Source organism: Coenobita brevimanus, chromosome 103 (assembly GCF_032717465.1).
Source record: "Coenobita brevimanus isolate Jiangsu-jjx chromosome 103, ASM3271746v2, whole genome shotgun sequence".
Lineage (NCBI taxonomy): Eukaryota > Metazoa > Arthropoda > Malacostraca > Decapoda > Coenobitidae > Coenobita > Coenobita brevimanus.
This window is the reverse complement of record NC_137056.1, coordinates 1,280,737-1,303,660: the sequence shown is the minus strand read 5'-3', so window position 1 is coordinate 1,303,660 and position 22,924 is coordinate 1,280,737. Positions and strand designations below refer to the sequence as shown.

The 22,924-nt window shown below is 45.5% G+C and overlaps 1 protein-coding gene across 1 annotated transcript in view; it reads left to right on the top strand.

Moving 5' to 3' along the window:
• The window catches only part of LOC145415605 (apoptosis-resistant E3 ubiquitin protein ligase 1), a 62,048-nt gene extending 40,099 nt beyond the window's left edge, over positions 1–21,949 (top strand). Inside the window, exons 5-7 of the mRNA XM_080284830.1 lie at positions 14,623–14,831; positions 18,910–18,990; positions 19,926–21,949. Of these exons, the coding sequence (XP_080140956.1) occupies positions 14,623–14,831; positions 18,910–18,990; positions 19,926–21,941 (2,306 nt within the window). The 3' untranslated portion in view covers positions 21,942–21,949. The remainder of the gene's footprint in view (positions 1–14,622; positions 14,832–18,909; positions 18,991–19,925) is intronic.
• Positions 21,950–22,924: the final 975 nt, after the last annotated feature.

The window sequence follows — 22,924 nt, the reverse complement described above, 5'->3', positions numbered from 1 at the left end:
AAGTTTCGCTTTCTATCCTGAAACTATTTACATCAGCATATATATGAGCCAAAGTTGTGAGAGAGAGAGAGAGAGAGAGAGAGAGAGAGAGAGAGAGAGAGAGAGAGAGAGAGAGAGAGAATAAGATAGGACGTGGGAAAATGATGGAGGCAGGTAGGGAGGGAGGAGGGAGAAAAGGGTGGAGGGAGGGAGATGAGAAAGGAGGGAAATAGGAAGGAGGGAGAGAGGAAAGGAGGGGGGGAGGAAGAAGGGAGGAAAAGTGGGAGACAGGAAGAAGGGAGGAAAGGAGGGAGACGGAGGAAAGAAGGGAGGGAAGGAGGGAGAGAAAGAAAGAAGGAAGGAAAGGAGGGAGAGAGGATGAAGGGAGGGAGGAGGGTAGGTAACTTGAGAAGCTGGGAGGGAACTGTGTGAAGAGAGGTGAGGGGAAGGGGAGGAAACCTCTATAGTGTGGGGAAGGAAGGGAGAGGGAGAAAAAGAGGGTGGGAAGAAGAGAGAAGAGAAAGTTAGAAGGATGGATGGGATGAGGGGAGAGAGAAAAAGAAAGAAGGAAGGAAGGAGAGGGAGAGATTGAGGTAAGGTAAGGGAGGGAGAAGAGGAAAGAGAAAAAGGAGGGGAAGGAATGAAAGAGAGAGAGAGAGGTACAAGTGAGGGGAGTGGAGGGGTGAGAGGTGAGGGTAGGGAGGGATACAAAAGAGGGGAGGAAAGATTTAAACACGTGGGGAGAAGTATCGTCTTTCATAGTGGTACTAGTTGTGGTCGTGCTGGTAGTTGTGGTAGGTAGGCAGGTGGTGGTAGTTGTGGTAGTAAAGGGGACAAATTGCTTATGGTAGTGATGGTACTGTACATTATTTATTTTACCCCCCCCCTTTCCCCCAAAAAAAGCCATCTCCGTCCTAAGTGCTGTTGAATGGATGCAGAACCGTCGTATTATTCAGTTTATTTATTTATTTTCATTTAGCTACGGAAAATAGGCTTCAAGAGGACAAAAATAGTGGTAGCGACTGTAGTGGTAGGAGTGGTAGTTGGGTTGGTGGTGGTGTGGTAGGGGTAATGTTTTTCTTTTTTCTTTTTTTAGCTTCGGAAAATAAGCTGCACAAGGACAACATCGCCAAATGGTAGTGCTGGGACTTATGGTAGCGATTTTAGTGGGTAGTGGTGGTAGTTTGGTTACTGGTATTGGGGTAGGGGTAATTGTAATGACTATGAAGATTCTAGACAAACTAATTACTGTATCTGATTGCGTGTGTGTGTGTGTGTGTGTGTGTGTGTGTGTGTGTGTGTGTGTGTGTGTGTGTAATATCTCTGTGTGTCTCTACATTGTGTTTGTATGTGCCTGTATGTATCTGTATTTGTCTTTATATCTCTGCTTATATCCTTATCTCTATCTGTATCACTCCACCCCGTATGAGACCCACACCCGAGCCAGACCTACTATCCTGAGGGAGAGTGATAGCCTAAATCGACACACACCCATGCTGGCCAAGTATCAGTCAGCAAGCAGTGTCTAGTGGAAGGGTTGTAGGGATGTGGTAGGACTTGGGGTGTTGTTGATGATTAGGGTAGCGATGGTGGTAGCTGTGGTAGTGATAGTGGTGGTTCTGGTAGTGTTGATGCTAGTTGTAATGATAATAGTAGATGTAAGGATAGTGTAGTGTTGGTAGTAGCGATGGTGGGAGTGATAGTTGTGGTTATGGTAGTGGTGGTGGTGGCGATGGTGGTAGTTGTGGTTCTCATGGTAGTAGGGATTTGGTGGTTGTGGATTAAGCAGTACAGTAGGTTGGGTCAGTGAGTACTCTCTCTCTCTCTCTCTCTCTCTCTCGTAATGAAAGAAGGGAAGATAGACGAAAGGAAGGAAGGTGGGAGAAAGAGAGAGAAGAAGGGAAGAGAGAGAGAGAGAGAATAGGAGCGAGGGAGGGAGGGAGGAGGATAGGGCTTAAAGATGCACCAACACTCCCATTCCCACTCCCTCATTCCTACCATTCCCACTCCCTCATTCCTACCATTCCCACTCCCTCCTACCATTCCCACTCCCTCATTCCCACTTCCTCACTCCAACCATTCCCACTCCCTCACTTCTACCATTCCCACTCCCACGTTCCTGCCATTCCCACTCCCTCATTCCTATCATTCCCACTCCCTCATTCCTACCATTCCCACTCCCTCATTCCTACCATTCCCACTCCCTCATTCCTACCATTCCCACTCCCTCATTCCTACCATTCCCACTCCCTCATTCCTACCATTCCCACTCCCTCATTCCTACCATTCCCACTCCCTCATTCCTACCATTCCCACTACCTCACTCCAACCATTCCCACTCCCTCATTCCTACCATTCCCACTCCCACGTTCCTGCCATTCCCACTCCCTCATTCCTATCATTCCCACTCCCTCATTCCTACCATTCTCACTCCCTCATTCCTACCATACCCACGCCCTCATTCCTACCATTCTCACTCCCTCATTCCTACTAATTTCTGTTGCCTCTCTCTCTCTCTCTCTCTCTCTCTCGGTGTACAGTCGCAATCAAGTCTGTTTATTTTGTCTCGAAGCTGAAAAAAAAGACAAGAAAAAAGCCTAATGACTCCTACCAACACCATCTCTCTCTCTCTCTCTCTCTCTCTCTCTCTCTCTCTCTCTCAGAGAGAGAGAGAGAGAGTGTGTGTGTGTGTGTGTGTGTGTGTGTGTGTGTGTCTGAAATTATCTCAGTAAAGACAAAGTTGATATCAGATGCCGTAAATTAAAGGACATGAATAAATTGCCTTCTGTGCCTGTTAATTCTGATTCCAGGTTTGTAAAGGGACTAATGAGTTTAATTGCTTGGTGTATAATTAGCCTTGTTAGTCATTACCACTTTTATATTACTCTAGTTATACCCTTTTTACTCTAACTTGGCCTAAAATTGCCATCTCTCCATATTGAGTGTTGAGCTGTAACAATAGATTAACACTAGAATATGCTGCTAGTCACGAAAAAGTGCACTGGAAAGAATGGAGAGCCGTTGCTAGTCACGAAAAAGTGCTCAAAGATGGAATGTAGAGCCGCTGCTAGTCACGAAAAGTGCTGAAGATAGAATGTAGAGCCGCTGCTAGTCACGAAAAAGTGCTGAAGATAGAATGTAGAGCCGTAGCATTGTTCTTTTTCTGCATACGTGAAATAAGCTGCAAAATGACGAAAATCTGGGCCAAGTTAGAGTAAGACCAGTATACAGTAGTATATTTTCATCTGAGGGAACTGCGCCACTTCCTCATTTCACATACTACGTCTTTGTTGCTTAAAATTCGAGGAGACACTTGTTGGGTCTCCTTGGTTATTAGATCAACTCCCCAATCTGACTTCATTTAACCATCAACTGAGCCGACAGGGGTTAGGGATATTTTACAGACCATTTACTACGCTGGGTGGTAACCATATAACCAGATTTTGGCGCCTGGTGGTTTAGTGGGTAATTATTGCGCTCCAGTCGGATTGAGCCGATGAAGGTTTATATCCAAGGGGTGGTTGGGGTTGATTGCTCATGTAATGCCACTCAGGGATGAGTGAGGCTGGTCACTCATCTTAAATGTCGGAACCAACTGCCTAGCCCCGGGCTCCTACGCTCCTCATGGGGCAGTGCAGGATTGGATGATGATGAATAATCTCAGCGAACCTTATTTTTGAGTCTCCTTGGTTACTAGTCCAATCAACCCTCCAGTCTGAGTTCTCTTAGCCATGAACTGAGCTGAAAAGAGGTCAGGGATATGTTTCAGGTCAAACTTGCTACAGTATTGTCATCTTAAATATGGCTGTCTGTTATCTTGTTTTTGTTTTTTCTTGGCGGGAACAATCTTGCGGGCTCCTGGCCTTTGGTTCCTTCCTTGCATAAATACAAGAAAAAAATCAACCATTTTAAACAGCAGGAGAACCATTGTCAAGAGCAACAACAACAACAACAACAACAACAAAACTTTGACAATGTTTACAAGTGTGTAGGTGCGCGTGACGTCATTGCACCAGACGTGACGTCATTGTCCCCTCTCCTCTACCACTGCCCCCGAGAAACAGCCTCTACCCTCTCCACTATCTCTCGCTCTGTATACCTTTTTTTTCCTCATTCTCCCTCTCACAATTTCCCTCCAGCCTCTGTGTACCTTTGACATGGTTTCTTTGTTGTCGTTTTGTGTTTTTTATTTTGTTTGTGGTTAATTAATTACCTCCGCCAACGAAGGTGGAGGAGGTTATGTATTCACCCATGTCTGCCTGTTTGTCCAGACGATATCTCCAAATGTTCTCAATGAATTTCAATGAAATGTTGTGGGGTGGCCAAGAAAGAATTGACTAAATTTGGAGGCGGATCCGGATCTTGCAATGGCATTGGCCGAGGTATGCGCTGTTTGAGTGATTTCTGGTGGTTGTTTGTGGTCTTGTGTTTCATTTTTGTGGTTGGTGTTATTTGTGTATTAATTGAGGGCTTTTGTTACTGATTTTTTGTTATTGTTTAGAGATTCGTGTGTGTGTGTGTGTGTGTGTGTGTGTGTGTGTGTGTGTGTGTGTGATGGACCAGTGACAGGTTGAGGTTTGCCAGGAGAGATAGAGAAGGGGAGGGGGGGGGTTGAGGGAGGGAAAGAAGAGGCGTTGAGAGAGGAGGAGGAAAAGAAGGGAAGGGGGACAGAAGAAAGACGTAGGAAGGACGGAAAAGGAGTGAATAAGGGAAAAGGAAGGAGATGAATGAAAAATGAAAGAGGGAAAGAAAAATGAGACGGAAGGAAACAGAAGTGAGGGTGGAGAGGATTGGACCATGAAAGATTTGAGAGGAGGAGGAGAGAAGAGGAGCAGTGTAAGTTAATCTCTGGAGAGGAGGAGGAGGAGGAGTGATGTGGAAGATAAAAATGGATAAACAGAAGAGAGGGAAGGTAATGGGTGAGGAAGAGAGGAGGGGAAGGGAGAGGAAGGAACAACAGGCTTAGGAGATGAAGAGGAGGGAAGGACAGACAGGAAAAAGAGTAAGAAAGGAAGAAATAAAAGGCGAGGGAGAATAAAAACAAACTATGGTTAGGAAAGGTGAGGGTGTAGCAGGGTATAGAATTTAAAACTACCCCGGGGCCACATGCATCATATTCCCCCCCCCCCCCCACATCCCAGGGTGAGGGTGGGATGGGCTCAATCAACCTGATGCCATCACATACGAGTATACATATTCACACACACACACACACACACACACACACACACACACAAGTGTATTGGATACATTCATTTTACCACATTCACTTACACACACATGCATTCCTGCACACACGCGCACATAACGAAGCCACTCACACCATTCCGTTGATGCACAGACACACACACACACACAGTCAAGGGGCATCCACATACATACATTCTTTATAATGTATATACATATCTGGTTGTGTTATATACCGGTACATGTTTTCAAATATATATACAGTATTTAAACAGTACATACATATTTCTCTCTCTCTCTCTCTCTCTTCCTCTTCCTCTTTCTCCTCCTGCTCCTCCTCCTGCTCCTCCTCCTCCTCCTCCTCCTCCTGGGAGAACTCACCCATGTAATTAAGTTCTTGGGTTACTGACGGAGGAGGAGGAGGAGGGAGGAAAAGGAGAGAAGGAAGAAGAAGAGGGGAGACGTAGGAGAGGAGGAAAAGTAGATGACAAATATGAAGAGAAAAAGACGAGGAGGGGAAGAAGAGAATGAAGAAGGAGGAGGAGGAGAAGAAGACGGAGTTTAAAGTAGAAAGTAACGTGATATCAAAGAAGAGAAGGTGATGATGATGATGATGATGAGGAGGAGACGAGAAGAGAATGAAGAAAAGAATACGGATTGAATCAGAAGGAAGAAAAAGGAAGAAGCAAAATGAGAGATGGTGGAGGAGGAAGAGATAAAAGGGAGGGGGAATAGAAAAAATGAAGGACAGGGTTTGAATGAGAAGAAGAGGAAGAAAGAAGAATGGGAGTGGGAGGAGGAAAGAAGGAAGGGGGAGTAATGGAGAGAAGAAATGGAGTGGGGGAGGAAGAGGAAGGGGACGACGAAGAGGAGAGTGGAGAGGGAGGAAGAAAAAGGAAAGGAGAGATAAATGGAGGAGGGGGAAGAGAAAGAAGAGGAGGGGGAAGAGAAAGAAGAGGAGAGGTAAATTAGCAGAGAAGAAGGAGCTTGAAGGAGGAAGGAGGAGGAGGTAATTGCCATGGTGATGAGAGAGAGAGAGAGAGACTCCTTCTTTCCCTTTTAACATTTTCCTCCCTCCCCCCTCCTTTCCCCTCCCCTCCCCTCCTCTCCCCTCCCCTCCCCTCCCCTCCCCTCCCTTCCATTGACGTCACATATTATTGACAGGCACCCTTCTATTAATTTCTCCCCCCCCCTCCCTATTTCCCCTTCCCTCTTCCTTTCTTTTCTTTCTTTCCCCTCCCTTTCCTTTCCATGACCCTCTCCCTTTTTTCCTTCTTCGTTATTCTTACCCATGGCCCCTCCTCCTCCCCCTCCATCTCCTTCCCTCCTCCTTCTCCCCTTCCATCTCCTTCCCTCCTCCTTCTCCCCTTCCATCTCCTTCCCTCCTCCTTCTCCCCTTCCATCTCCTTCCCTCCTCCTTCTCCCCTTCCATCTCCTTCCCTTCTCCTTCTCCCCTCCCATCTCCTCCCCTCCTCCTCCCCTTCCCTACTCATCTACCCCCACCTTTTCCCCCCTCTCTTCTCTTTCTTCTTGCTTCTCTCCCTTCTCTCTTCCTCGTCCTTTTCCTCCCTTCTTTTTCTCCACGTCTTCTCATTTTTCTCTCTTTGTTTTTATCAACTTCTCTTCTCCCTTTTCCTTCTCTGTTCCTCTCCCCTCTTCTGTTTCCTCCTTGTACCTCTTGTCTTTTCTCACCTTTCTTCCTCTTCCTCTCCCACCTCTCCCATTTACCTCCCTGTCTATCCCTCTTCTACCCCTCTAATCTACCTTTCTTTCTCCTCTTTCTTACTCTCCCTTCTTCCTCGTCTCTCTCACCCTTTTCCTCCATTTTTCCCCTTATTCTTCCTTCTTTTCGCCTTTCTTCCTCCTCTTTCTTTTCCTTCCTCCTCCTCTCTTTTTCCCTTCTTCCCTCGTATCATTTTCTCCCTTCTCTTAGCACTCTTCCTCTCCCCTCCTCATTTTTCTCCCGTTTCTCTTCCTCTGTTCCTTCTTCCTTCCTTCCTCCACGGCTCTTCCTCTTCCTCTTTTCCTCTCCCTTTTCCTTCCACTTTCCTCCTGCCTCCAAGATGTGTTTACTTTCTCATCCACCTTGTCACTTCACCCCCCCCTCTCTCTCTCTCTCTCTCTCTCTCTCTCTCTCTCTCTCTCCCCTGTCATGAAACATTTCTCATTCTCTGCCTTTGTCTCATGCCTCCTCCTCCTCCTCCTCCTCCTTTCCCTTCTTCCTTCCTTCCTTCCTTCTCTTTACAGTATTTTTTATCCTCCCTTCCTCCATTTTCTTTGCATTCCTTTCCTTCATTTTTGCTCCTCTCTTTGTTTTCCATTCCTTCCTCCCTTCCTTTATTTAGCCTCCCTTCCCTCCTTATTCCTCTTCCATCCTTCAGTCTTCTCTCCCTCCCCTCCTCCTCCTCTCCCTCCATCTTGCATTGTTCCTTCTCTCTCCTTCCCCCCCTCTCCCTCATGCATCATGCCCTCCTTCTCCTTGTCACTCCTTCCCCCCCCCTCTCTCTCTCTCTCTCTCTCTCTCTCTCTCTCTCTCTCTCTCTCTCTCTCTCTCTCTCTCTCTCTTGGGTAGTTCAGCTTAGAGAGAGAGAGGGGAAAGTAGCATAAATAATGATAATCACCCAAAGTTGCCAAGCTTCATAAAAGCGACGTATTAAAGTGACCAGACTTAATCACTGCATAAGCTGACAAGATAAAATTGAAAACACGTCAGCGGATGCAAAGGTTTAATATATTTGTAAGACCTAATTCGAAAGCTTAAAAAAAAAAAAAAAAATCCATGAGAGCTTCAATCGCACCCAATGAAAAAGAGAATTCAGAAATAACGGGAAAAAACCTGCCCCTCCTCCCATAAAAATAATCACGGGACATATTTTAAAGCTGTACCATAACTTTGTCGCCTGCACAACGCCGTGAAATTCTGACGTGCCCTCTAAATAACTGTGTAAAATAGTGTGGCTGGGAAATAAGTGTGTTCAAATGTCACCCGTGCGTGAAGGAGACGCGAAAATGGCGGGAAAGGACGAGTTTTATTGTATGTACGGTACGTGTATGGATATCTGTGTGTGCCATATGTATGTATGTATGTATATGTGGGTATTTTTGTGGATTTATGCATGTATATTACTGCAGAAGAAGGATTTAAAATGCTGAAAACGTTCAAGTTGTCTCTGTAATATTAAAATAAGCGTGAAGAAACGAAATTGGCGAGAATGAATATATATATATATATATATATATATATATATATATATATATATATATATATATATATATATATATATATATATATATGAGGAGAAACCAGCACTCAGAAGAACATCTTGTTTATTCGATGCGACAGTTTCGGAGACAACTTTACTCCATCATCAGGCAGTGTACAGTACAAGTTGAAAGAAGCATCATGTGGTAAAGGTTTAAAGCAATTTACAGAGTGCATTATAAAAACAATGGCAAAACAAAACGCCAGTTAAGGGTTCGTATCTTTGAGCACTTTGGTCGATAGAGAACAAACAGGCCATCAGCTAAACCATCCTATAACGCCATACGTAAACATTGCTTAGCATTTGACTCCCTATCAGCTTGACTCCTCAGGCCTCATTGTTGGTGTGAACGAGGTGGAGGTGTCTCAGATTCTTTGTTGACGATGCAGCATAGGCGTTACCAGCCAATAATGACCCTGACCTCTTGTGTTATTAATATACCTTAATGTATTGTTTTACCTGTGGACTTTGCTTTAGTTGGCTTTTTTCTTGTGTCATTTTTTCCCGCGCCAGATAAACAAGATGATGTTCGTGTATCGAGGGCTGGTTTTATCTTCATTATAAGACTACAGAGGTTAGTTATCTCCGCCAGCGAGTATAATATGCATGGAGACGAAAGTAGCAAGAATTTGGAAGTCTTCGAAAATCTGCTGGAAAATGCGAAATTGACTTGAATATTTGAAACCTGTTTAAGTATTTGAAGCTGTATGAATATTAGAAAATGATGTGTGTGCTAAAATTCCGGGCAATCCTGTTTACCGGTATTTATAGTGCGATATGTAAGTGTATCGGTGCACCCTTCACTACGATGACCTTATTTTGTATTTTTGCTACCCAGAGACGAGGTTATTCAGCTGTAATATTTAAGGATTTGATTAATATTGAAGATGAGCTTGTCTGCCGTTTTTTTTTTTTTATACTGCACTAAATCGTCTGGTGATGATAATAATAATAATGATAATAGTAATAATAATAATAATAATAGTAATACTGTGTTGGTGATACAGGCTGTTCTGAAATATGAACCCAATTGACTGCAGGCTCACGTTTGCCCTTTTACGGAATAGGGAGGGGATTGAGGGACGTTAGTATTACTGGCCAGCTCCACCGTCCGTTCATGTCGATGCCACCACGTGAAGGCGTCCCCCTCCTGTATAAGACATCGTCGAATTAAAAGAGTTGAAAGGAGAGCACGCTACGGGATGAAATTTCCCCAAAAAAGTTTCGCTTGAGACCCTTTCAGCATTAGCAGAAAGTTAGCGATGCCAGGAATGGGGAGGGAAAGAGACGGAAAAGAAAAATGGAGGAGAAAGATGACAAAGTAGGAGTGATGATGATGATGATGATGGCGGAGGGGAAGATAGAATTGATGATGATGATGATCAGGAGGAGGGGGAGGGGAAGATAGAATTGGTGATGGTGATGAGGAGGGGGGAGGGGGAAGATAGAATTGGTGATGGTGATGAGGAGGGGGGAGGGGGAAGATAGAATTGGTGATGGTGATGAGGAGGGGGGAGGGGGAAGATAGAATTGGTGATGGTGATGAGGAGGGGGGAGGGGGAAGATAGAATTGGTGATGGTGATGAGGAGGGGGGAGGGAGAAGATAGAATTGGTGATGATAATGATAGCGATGAAATTTGGAACTTCAACACGAAGACGTCATTCTTCTATACTACGACCACCACCACCACTACTACTACTGCAGGACTACAGTAGCGGCGGCAACAGTGTTCGTATTAGTAAACGTTATTGTAGGAAATGTATTGTAAGTATAGTGGTGGTAGTAATAGTAGTAGTAGTAGTTTTATCGGTGGAAAAGACGTCATAGTAGTGAATGGCTTAATAGTTCTTTATTATTTGCAAAACAGAATTGAAGCGTGGCACAGCAGTTCCCACCAAAAACTAGAAATGGCGGGACTGTAACAATATCCGACCAAGTTGGGTAATATCTATGGAAATGTGATGCTGTGGCCGTGGCGGGGGTAAAATAATAAAAATAGAACTATAAACGTAAAATCCGTATTACTTCTCATCCCTTGGGTACGAAAATAAACACCTTTTATTCTGCATTAAGGCTGAGAGGCTGACCACGAATAGGATGGATGGACAGTGTGAAGAGAGCGCTGGATGCGAGAGGGATGTCTGTTGAGCAAGGAAGAGTGGCTGTGCGTGACAGAAATAAATGGAGAGAAATTGTGAATGAATAAGTGATGACGCAGCCCTGAGGGGATATTCTCCCGCATTTGGTCTGATCAGCTAGTCAAGTCAGGTGCGGGTAAGGGGATGGGTCTGTTATGATGTGGCAGGGGTAAACCAGTTCTGCTGTCGGGCCCTGCTGCGGATGTCACTGATTGCATTGCCCAGTTGACCCTTGTGCGGTGTGGTGCGGTGAGGATCTGTCCGTTCTCCCCTTTGGGGCTAAGATGCAAATGAATGTGTTTGAATGGATGAGTAAATGGAGAGTGAGTCGTCCTGTCTCGGCTACCTCCCTTTCCTTGGGGGAAGCAGCCTAGGTATATAGATAGATAGATTCTGCATTAAAGAGTCGAAGTAAAATATTTTGGCTCCAGTTACTAGGTTGGAAAAAGTAATGATTATTATTGTTACTGTTATTATTATTATTATTATTATTATTATTATACTAGTAGTAGTAGTAGTAGAACGGTAATATTGTACAGCAGCACCCAAATGTATTGCATACCCGCGTCCCATTGCATTTACCATTGCACAATTGCCAACCCCGTCACGCAGCAGCAACCCCCCCCCCTTACCAAACACTTTCAGCATTATGCAAATAACGACAATAACAATAACAATCACCATCGCACAAACCGTTATCATAAATCAACAGACGGCGTAAAAAAGAGAGAGAGAGGGCGGGCCAACTTATGCGTTTGAATTTACGGCGAAGCATTGGTAATTTTCCCGCCAAAATCGATGGCCGGGGCTTTGAAGTAATTTATACCAATTTAGGATAATCGCTCGATGTGGCCTCTTTACTCCCATGACCTGCTGTATTTCATAGTTATTTTTTTCCCCATACCAGACATTAATAACATGTTTTGTTGTTTGCGTTCCTACCAGCCTACATTTTTCCGACTTTGGAATCATTTACAATTGCATAGTTTATTGTACCTGCAACCAGGTTATACCACCACCACCACTACTACTACTACTACTACTACTACTACTACTGCTACTACTACTACTACTACTGCTACTACTACTACTACTACTGCTACTACTACTACTACTACTGCTACTACTACTACTACTACTACTACTTTTGTGTTAGTGAAAGTCAACCAATCTCCAACTCCTCTAGTGTAAATAAGTGTCAGCAGCGTCGAATAATTTGTAGAAAGCTGTAATGAAATAGAAAACACGTCATAGGATTGAAAGGGTGAAGCCTGCAACCCCCCCTCCCCTCTCTCTTTTTTTCCGCCCAGGGTTGTGGTTATTGATTATACACTGTGTTGGCAGCGTGGGCACGAGAGGCGGTAAAGTATTGGAATTAATACACTTTCACACCAAGAGTCATTGATGCTCGGCAAATGACTGTGTGTGTGTGCGTGTGTGTGTGTCGGTGAGAGAGGGGGGGAGCTGTAGAAAATGCAGTGTGTGTGTGTGTGTCGGTGAGAGAAGGGGGGGAGCTGTAGAAAATGCAGTGTGTGTGTGTCGGTGAGAGAGGGGGGGGAGCTGTAGAAAATGCAGTGTGTATGTGTGTGTGTGTGTTTCATCCTTTTTTTTGTTTGGTATGTAAAACGAATACCCGGTACGTAGGACACCAGCTAAGGGAGGTAAATAACCTGGATGATGATGTACCTGTAGCTTCTTTTCCCCAGAATTATCCACCACAGGCTCAAAGGCCGAAGGTACAGTGAGCACCTTGATTAAGCGCCTCGTGGTGTCTCCCCCTTATCCCTTGTAAAGAAAATAATAATAATAATAATAAGTTGTACTAATTACCAGCCTGCATAAAAAATAGTGGTAATGTTAGTGTTGTGGATTTTGTTAAGTGGTGCATCATATATCAACCCCCCCCCCCACTTCTTTACCCCTTCTTGGGAGTCCCTGATGATTGATGATGATGTGCCTTACTATATTCTTCTCTCTCTCTCTTTCTCTCTCTGTCTCGGGTGTGTGTGGCTCCAATATCCTAGCACAATAATTAATAGTGTCCTTAATTTCTCCTACAGTGCTGTGTGGTGCAGTGTGTGGTGAGTTAAAATAACACATTATTGCTCTTCCTCCCTCCTCCTGCATGTGGTTTAGGGTGTGGTGTTTGTGTGTATGGTTTGTGGTGACCCATTATAATATCTGTTTCCCTCCTTTGTTAGTACCATGAGGTGTGGGTTTTGTGTTGGTGTGTGGTTTCTGGTGATGCTTTGTCATTTCCAACCCTTTGTGAAGAGGGATGCCTTCACTTGGTGGCCTTGATGTTACTAAATGGCTCCGCTGTCCGGTTATACAAACGTCCCTCAACTCCCTGGCCCCCAAAGGAGAATGGTGGAGTGCTGGAGGAGGGCTACATCAGCCTCCAGTCAAGTAGGTTCATGTTCAGGTGACCTTGGGACGTCGACAGCCACAACATAACCACACCTCACGTCTGTCAGGGGGTTGAGGTGGTTGTGGTGTGGGTGGGTTTTAATTGGGAGAGTCAAAGGCCTTACCATCTCCGTATCGCATAATTCAGGATTTCATGAAGCATGCCTGTGTGATGCCTTGCAACTGTATCAGACCCTTGTCCTCAGAGGCATAATCAGGGAGGATACTGGGACTGTGCCTCCAGATCTAATAATGAAATAGAATTATCATATAGTATGATTCCCGTCTGCTGCTTACTGGATGCTTTTTTGAAAACCTTCATGATTCACGTACCCATCTCTACCCTCATAGCTTCTGCTTTTTGCCGTATTGGAATCACTGTTACCTGCAGCTCCTGCATCGTGTTGGTTACATTCACAGGTTGACAGTATAAATCATTAGGAAGACATCCTTCACATGCGTGAGAATGCTTTTATTATATTTTGAAATGTTAGAAAGAATTTGTGTCTGGTGATCTCCCCTAAGCTCTGGTTGGGGGATGCTATTCGTCCCATACTCCCCCCCCCCCGGGGGGGTTGTTTTGTTGTTTTGTTTTTTTTTTTTTTGTTTTTTTTTTAAGCACCCATAACAAAAATCAGGGCTGTACATTTGCTCTGTCCCTCCTAACTGTTATTAAATGTGTGGTGCCATTTCATACTACAAAATATATAACTCTCTTTTCTTTCAGTATTACGGTGGTAGTGGGTGGATTTTTGTGTGCCGTGTGAATACCTGCTGCTAATTTTAACATCCCTTTAGTCACAGTGTTAGCAGATGGGATGAGACATGTTACACTAACTTCTCATTTGCAGTAGTAGTGTGCAGTGGGGTGTGTTTGTGTGTGTTTAGTGTGCAGTGGGGTGTATTTGTGTGTGTTTAGTGTGGAGTGGGGTGGGTGTATTTCTGTGTCACCTGATGATGTGCATATTGTCCTGTTTCATTGTTGTGTGGTGTGGGTGGTTAATGTGTCGTAGACGGTAATGTAGTGCAGTAACGGACTCTCTACCTTTTGTTGCTGTTATATCGTGTTGGATGCTGTGTTTATGTACAGTATATGCATAAACTAATAACATAGCCACTATGCTATATCAACATGTCTCTTGTGTTTTAGTGCTATGGTGTGTAGCTATAATGAGCATGTGGTGCGTGATGACACCAGGGTATTTACTTTTGTGTTGTGTGTGTGTGTGTGTACGCTGTGTGTAGGGGGGGGGTACAGTGGTATAACCAAAGGGGTTGCCGATATGACACTGGCAATCTCTGTTACGTGTCTTCCACTCCAGTGGCTGCTCCACATTTGTGGGACACTACCCTCTACAGAGTTCGTCATGTATTACTCTGTGCTTAGGATTGGTCATCCCACTGGATATACTTTTGAATGTGTGGGGTGTGTACTTTGTGGCAGTAGATGACATATTACAGTAACTAACCTTGTACTTTCTGTTCAAATATTGTACAGTGTGGGGTGTGTGGTGAATATGGGATAGTGTGGTGGGTGATGACACACCACGGTTTCTAACCCAGTGTCTTTCTGTTTCAATTATATGTAGTGTGGTGAGTGTGGGGCTGTGTGATGGGTGATGACACACCAGTTCCCAACCCCAGGTCTTTCTGTTCCAGTGTTATGTGGTGTGGGGTGTGTGGTGAGTGCGTGGTGTGTGTGGTGGGTGATGACGCGGCGCAGCTCGTGCACCTCCAAGTCGGGCCTACTGCACCTGTTCACCGGCAAGTACCTCCACCCACAGCGCTGCTCCACCACCTTCCACTGGGACGACCCATGCCCCGTTGGAACCACCGTCGCTTTCACTGTACAGGTTCGTGGCTAGGGTGGCGTGGGTTGGGTTGGTATGCACGTTGACCGCCAGACTCTGTCTACACCACACTATGGGCATTAACCAAGGGGCTGTGAAGCTCTCTTATCTAGTACTTTTGGTCCTGTTCGTTTAATTACACTAACACAAGAATTATTTAATCAGTGATTTTATGCACACCTACTGTGGAAATTCAAAAAGACTATAGTAAACTCCTCTAGTTCAAAAAGTGTCTGTGCAGGTGACTGCTGTTGTCTGGTACCATCAAGAATTAAAAAGAAAGGTATTGTGTTGAAGGGGTTATTAATTTGCTTTCTTGTATCTTCCCTTCCCTTCCCTTCTTGCATCTTCCCTTCCCCTCTTTACCGTCTTGCATCTTCCCTTCCTCTCTTTACCTTCTTGCATCTTCCTTTCCCCTCTTTCAAAAATAGTTTACTGTCTTTCATGTCCCCTTGTCTGTTATTCAGTTTGCCTCTGTTCCCCTTCCTGTGTTCTTAGCCCCTCACTCACCCCTCGTTAATTGCTGGCTTTACTCTCGCTTCCCTTCTTTCCTTCCTCCTTCCCTTGCCACACACTGAGCTTTCCTTCTTCCCTGTTTGCTGTTTTTCTCAATTTTTCTCTTCCCACATACCTGACCTTTTCACTGTCTCTCCTGCTTCCCATAGTGTCCCTCCTCCTCCTCCTCCTCCTTCTTCTTCTTCTTCTTCTTCTTCTTCACATTGCATTCTTCCTCCGTTTCTCTTCCCTCAATATTCTACCCTCTTGCATCTTCCCTTTCCCTCTCTCATTAATAATTTACTCTTGCATCTTCCCTTCCCTTCTTTCCTTTAATAATTTACCCTGTTGCACCTTCCCTTCACCTTCTTTAATAATTTACCATCTTGCATCTTCCCTTCCCCACTCTCTTTAATTTACCCTTTTCATCTTTCCTTCCCCTCTTTCTTTAATAGTCTTCCCTCTTGCACCTTTCCTTCCCCACTTCCTTTAATAGTTTGACCGCTTATATATCCCCTCACGTCTTACTTAGTTTATGCTGCTCCCTTCATTTTCATCCTGGCTGCTTTTAGTCTCTCACTCATCCCTCAACAATTTCTGGCTTTCTTCTCGCTTTCCCTCCTTTCTTTACACCCACACACTGACCCTTCATTTCATTTTCCTTGTGTACTTTTTTTTTTTTCTCTCTCTCTCCCTCACCCCCACACAAAATGCCTCCTCCCTGTCCCACCTTGCCTTTTTCTCCCTTCTTTCCTCTTCTTCCTCTCCCCTCTTTGCCTTCCTCCTCTTCCCTCTTTGCCTTCCTCCTCTCCGTTCTTTGCCTTCCTCCTTTCACCAGCTTCCCTTCCCCTCTAACGTATCTTCCCCTGTCTCCCTTATTCTTTAATAGTGTAACTCCTTGCATCACCCCTTGTCTGTTATTTACTTACCCTCCGTCCCCTCTTTGCCTTCCTGCCTGTATTCTTTGTCCCTCATTCACCCCTTCATAATTGCTGGCTTTACTTCCTTATTTCCTTCAACACACTGATGTTTTCTTCTTTCAGTTTACACTTTTCCTCCCTCTCCCTCCTTCCTCCTCTCTTCCATTCCTCTCTTTCTTTCATCCTCCCACACTTTGCTCTTCCATCTCTACAACTCAGCTTCCCCTCCCTCTCTCCTTCTTTCTTTATTAGTGTAACCTCTTGCATCTCTCCATGTCCATTATTCCCATACCCTCAGCCTCCTCTTCGTCTTGTTAACTGCATTTTTAGTTTCCTTGCCCAGCTTTCTATAACTCCTGTCTTTTACTTTCACTTCCTCTCCTTCCCGTTCCCCCTCCCTTCCCTCCTCTTGCATCAGCCCCTCACCCTCTTGTCTACCTTCACACTCTCCTTTTCCCTTCCTTCATCTTCTTTCTTTCCTTCCCCCTCTCTTTCCTCATAATTACTGCTGGCTTTACTTTCACTTCCCGTCCTTCCCGTTTCCCTCCCCTCTCTCTTCCACGAGCCCCTCACCCCTCTTCTCCCTCTCCTTTTTCCTTCCTTTATCCTCCTTCTTTCAGTCTCCCTCTCTTTCCTCATAATTTCTCCTCCTCCTCCTCCTCCTCCCATGCTGTTTTCTTTCCAACTTCCTCCTCTTTTTTTTTTTTTTTTTTTTTTTTTTTTTTTTTTTTTTATAGATTCTCACGTCTTCCCAAATGTTCTGTACCCCTTCCTTCCTTCCGCCCTTTTTTCTTCCCTCCTCTTCTTCCAATCTTCCTTCCTTTCTTTTTTCCTTCCTTCCTCTTCTTCCAGTCTTCCTTTCTTTCTTCCTTCCTTCCTCTTCTTCCAATCTTCCTTCCTTTCTTTCTTCCTTCCTTCCTCTTCTTCCAATCTTCCTTCCTTTCTTTCTTCCTTCCTCTTCTTCCAATCTTCCTTCCTTCCTTCCTTCCTTCCTTCCTTCCTTTTCTTTCTTCCTTCCTTCCTTCCTTCCTTCCTGTCTTTCTTCCTCCCTCCCTCCCTCCCTCCCTGTCATTGCTTTTCTCCCCAAACTCATTCTTCTCAACTCCTTAAATTGCATCCACCCACACTCCTTGCTCCCTCCTCACCCTCCCTTCCTCTCCTTCCCTCACTTTTCTCTTTCCTCCATGTCACTCTTTCTCACTTTCTTTCCTGTCTTTCTTTAACTTTTGTCCTTCTTCTCTTGCTTCCTTACTTTCTCTTCCTCCCTTTCTCATCCTTCCTTTCATCCTCCACTTCCTTCCCTGTTTATCCTCATTCCTTCCTCTTTCCTCAAATTTTTTTCTGTTTTGCCCTTCCCTTTACCCACTACATTCTCTCTCTCTCTCTCTCTCTCTCTCTCTCTCTCTCTCTCTCTCTCACCTCCTGCTCCTCACAACACATTAAATTTAACTAACAGCATTAGCCGGTGTGGGGGAGGGTTCACCAAGTCTTTGTTCACTCCCATTATTGTTCCAGAATTTCATACAGTATAATAGTATTTCCAGGTGAGGCAGTTGGGGTTTTTATACTGTGTTTATAGCAGGGTTATGGAGCTGGTGATAATATTTACCGACTCTGACTCCAGAAATTTTACAAGTATGACGCAGACTCCAACCTAAGTATATATTGTACTAATAATATGGCACATGGACGTCCATCCATCATCTAATCCTACGTTGCCCCATGAGGAGCGTAGGAGCCCAGGGCTAGGCAAGTTGGTCCTGGCATTTAAGATGAGAGTGACACATGGACATGTTGCAGGTAATTGAATATTAGTGTATTCATGAATTTTGATAGACACAGTTCTTTTTTTTAAATTCTCTACGTATAGTGCTTGCATAATAAGTAAACCGTTATGCATGGTTGTATAATAAACCTGTTAAAGTTTTGATAAATTATTATTGATATCATTTCAGGACCAAAAAGCTCAGAGTCAGAGTCGTGGGATCTTTACCGACTCCAACCAAACACAGACAACTCCACGACTCTGACTCCGACTCCGACCTCACAACCCTGGTTTATAGCAGTACTTTTTTCTGAAGTGTGGCTGCAAGTTTCGTAATTAACACAGTCGTCTCTCTTTGGCAGGAAACATTCAAGCACAAGTAAATAAAGAGGCAGGAGTCCATATTGAGACTCTAACTTTTACAGTTCCTGTTACACATTTCTAATTTATTTTTCCCAATAGTTTCCAATAACTGATTGGAGTTATAGTAGGTTTCTTTCACTTGGTTTAGCTGCCAGTCCATAGAAAACATCAAGTTTGCAGTCCCTTTAAAAAAATATTGCAATATATTAGCTTGTCCAGTGTTTCAGAAAGTAATGCACTAAAGTGTTCCAGCACATTTTTTGTGAGTCTGTGCTAAGGACAGCCACAGTATGGTGATCCGTTAAGAGACAACATGTAACTTTTCTGAATGGTTGAATAATATTTTAGGGTAGTTCACTTGTCCGTCCATTGTGAATAATCATTTGTACACCGGCCTTACCATATTCATTGTATTGAGATTTATTTTTGTTTTCCAGTATACCAGGAGATTGTATGGACTTTTATTGTTCCTTTTGTACTGACGAATTCTCTTGACTTGTTATTGTGCCAGTAAATTATGTTTCCTCTTGTATTTCAGTTCTACCAGCGCAATGGCCGACCATACCCCATCAGTGATGCTGATGGGGTGCTGGTGGAGGTGACACAGGCCATACATAAGGTGAGAGAGAGAGAGAGAGATACTAAGAAGATACAATCAGCAAAAAGAATATCACCACACCATCTTGCTTAGTGCTCTGAATCAGGATGAGAAGTATTAAAACCCTGTTCTGTACATCCTATTTCAGTAACCATAGGTCATCATATATTACAGGTACAATACTTTTCTCAGGTAAGTAATGTAATAGCTTCATCAAACTGAATATCTAGTTACAAAGCATGAAACATCATCACCGAAACGCAGTTTTGTTGAATCTGTGGGTAGACTTATTTGGGCAGGTACGGTCAGAGACAAAATTTTTCCTCATATTCCACACGTAGGGCACGTACCATTTCAGGACCACATCCATCCCCTTGCTCATGGGGGACAGTGACCACCCACTTTGTCAGTGAAGCTTTTTGCAGCCTCGGCAAGGTGTGAACCCCCATCTTACCAGATGACAGACGAGAATGTTACCACTAAGCCAGTGAACGGTGTGTGTGTGTGTGTGTGTGTGTGTGTGGAAGGGAAGAAAATGATATGTAGGCTGAAACTGTAATAGGGGTATAATGTAGGCTATGTAGAGAGTAACTAGGAGAGGAGAGAGAAGGGGAGGGATGGTAAGTGAGAGAGAGAAAAAAAAAAAAGTGTGCATGCACGTGTACATTAGGGTACGTAACTGCAATGATGTGTGCTATACATACTCTTTCATCTGCAGATTGGTGGTGTGAAGGAGCTGGTTGGGACAGGTGAGGGTGATGATGGTGGTGAATGCAGAGAGTAGAGTGTGCTGTAGTGGTGTGTGTTTTAAGTACCTTTTGTACATTTATACATATATTTTGAGCTGCTTAGTTGGGAAAAAGGGATCTGGTTGATAATGAAAGAGTAAGGTGTATCTGTTTTTTTCTTCAATTAATTGGTGTGTGTTATATGTACCAGTACTGTTTTGTCTGCAGGTTGGTGTAGTGACGGAGCTGGGTGGGACGGGTGAGGGTGAGGTCAACACAGCACGATGCAAGTTCACGGCCAGACAGGCAGGCCAGTACAAGATCTCTGTGCTGTTGGCCAACCAACACATCCGAGGCAGCCCCTTCCACAAGAACTTCCTTGCAGGCCCACCAGACCCAGGCAAGATTGTGATGGTACAGCACAGCTCGACGGTCGTGGCCACCGCAGGGCAGCCACATCATATCCTGGTAGAGCCCCGGGACCAGTACCACAACCTGTGTAATTTCTCCCCAGGCCAGGCGGACTCACACCAGTATAGTTTGGATGTGGTGGAACTGGAGGGTGGGTGGGCGGTGGATCCAAGCTGCCGGGCGGTGTATGACCACACCTCACGCCGAGTCAGCCTGCAGGTCACTCTGCATCGCCCAGGTTGCTACCGTGCCCGCCTCTCCTACCAGGGCACCTGCCTTACTAATGGCAACTTTGATATTATTGTACTAACCAGCGAGGATGCAGCAAGGGTTCAGAAGACGGTGGCGCGGCGCTGCCATGACGGCTATGAGGCCCGGCTCCTGACACAGCAGGGTGTGCCATTGGCAAGACCCAAGAAGGTGTACTGTTATGTCACCCCAAAGCAGCTGATCATCAAGGAATTCCTGCTGCGTCTGATACCTCGACGTGTGGTCACCTTCCGTTTGTGTCCCTCCACCAAGTTTGTGTTCACAGGCACCAACAACCAGGTGGGGCTGCCAACCATGACCATTGATGATGGGTGTCAGCCCCCAGTGGCTCTGGCTGGACGACACCGCAATGTAGTGGCAGCAACCTTCACGCAATTCATGCTGAAGAACATTGGTGGCTCAGAGACATTCAGAGACAAACAGGACCATTTCTACCATGAGGTACGAAAGTTTCATTGTAAGCGGCTGCACGAGCGCATCCAGATCACTGTGTCCAGGGACCGCCTCATGGAGTCAACCCTCAAGGCCACCAGAGCCTTCACTGTGGCCGATTGGTGCAAGAACTTTGAGATCACGTTCCAGGGTGAAGAGGGGCTGGACTGGGGTGGTGTGCGCCGGGAGTGGTTTGAATTGGTATGTGCACAACTGTTCGATCACGATAATGGGTTGTTTGCTGGCCTGCATGAGGGACGTCAGGCTCTAGTACACCCTAACCCTCGCCGGCCACCACATCTCAAGCTGAAGCACTACGAGTTTGCTGGCCGTGTGGTGGGCAAGTGCTTGTATGAGAGTGCGTTAGGAGGCGGGTACCGGCAAACTGTGCGTGCTCGCTTTACCAGGTCATTTCTTGCCCAGTTGATTGGGCTGCGTGTGCACTACAAACACTTTGCGCAGGATGATCCAGAACTGTACTCAGGCCTGGTGAGACACTTGCTGGAGCACGGGACGGTGGGGCTGGATGATCTGTACTTCACTGACGAGGTGGTTCAACCAGGTGGCCAAGTGCGCACCGTGGAACTTGAGCCGGGCGGAACCTCGCGGAAAGTGACGGACAGTAACCGGCTGCAATACCTGGATGCCCTGGCACAGCACCGCCTGGCTGCTCGCTGCCGCCATGAGGTGGATGCATTCCTTGGCGGCCTTAATGACATCATTCCTGACAACCTCCTCTGTATCTTTGATGAGAATGAGCTTGAGTTGCTCATGTGTGGCATTGACACGTACAGCATCGCAGACTTCCGTGCCAATCACACAGTCAACGGCTCATCACCGGAATTCCGCCGGGTTTTGTATTGGTTCTGGTCTGCAGTGACTAATTTCACGGAGGAAGAGATGGCACGGCTCCTTCAGTTCACCACAGGCTGCTCTCGGCTGCCTCCCGGCGGCTTCTCACAGCTCTCACCACACTTCCAGATCTCTGCTGCACACACTTTCAATGTCCTGCCAACTGCACACACCTGCTTCAACCAACTCTGCCTCCCGGACTATGACTCCTATGAACACTTTGAGAAGGCACTTCTCTTGGCCATTAAGGAAGGATCTGAGGGCTTTGGCATGGTTTAGTGCCAGTGTTTAGGCCTCATTCAGCACTGTCCTTCCTCCCCTCCCTCTCCTTCCCCCTTCCCCTTTCCCTCTTGCCCTGTCATCACCTTCCCCTTCTCCTCCACAGTCCCCTGCCCATCACTCCCCCCCCCCCCCCTTTAACTTCTAACACCCATTTCCTTTTGTCTGTACTTCATATTCGTGTATATCTAGTGATGCATATTATTTCTGGCCATAGTTTTGCAATTGTATGGCATATCCTTAGTTATCAGTCCTTTTATATTCCCTCTACTACCCTATTGTACATTACCTCGCCCTGATTCCACTGCATCACACCACACAACCCATCCTCACTCCTTTCCCTACTTCATTGTACTTCCTTTATCCGTCATTCTTGCACTTTTTTCCACCCCGACACCACCTGTTGCATCACACTACCCCTCACACCTCTCCATTCCTTGCATCACACCTTATGCTTTGAGCTTTTCCCTTTCCCTCACACCATTCCCCCCACACCATCCCTTGCACCACTTTCTCACTTGCTGCTTCATCCCTTCACACCACTTTTTGCCTTATTCCATCCCAACCCCTTGTGCCATTCCATCCCTTCACACCCTTACCCTCGCACCATTCATCACACCACTTTCCCCTTTGTTCCACTCCAATCCCTCACACCACTCCAGCCCCTCACAGTACTCTATTCTTCATCCACCTTGCACCACTTCACCCCTCCTATCAGTCCCCAGCTTGCACCACATGACTTCTTGCTCCAGTTCACTTCACACCCTCACACCATGCCTCCACCCCTGGCCCTACTCCACACCCAGTGCTTTCACAATATTAGTCACATTTTCACCACCAGTGCACGAAACTACACAGGCTGTATCCTTGAACTGACAGCATGAAGGTGCTAAACGGATCTCTTATTTCTGACGTATTCATCTATGGAACTCCTGTGAGCTGAGAAGTTTGAAAAAGTTAGTGAAAGCTAAGAACTAAGCCTG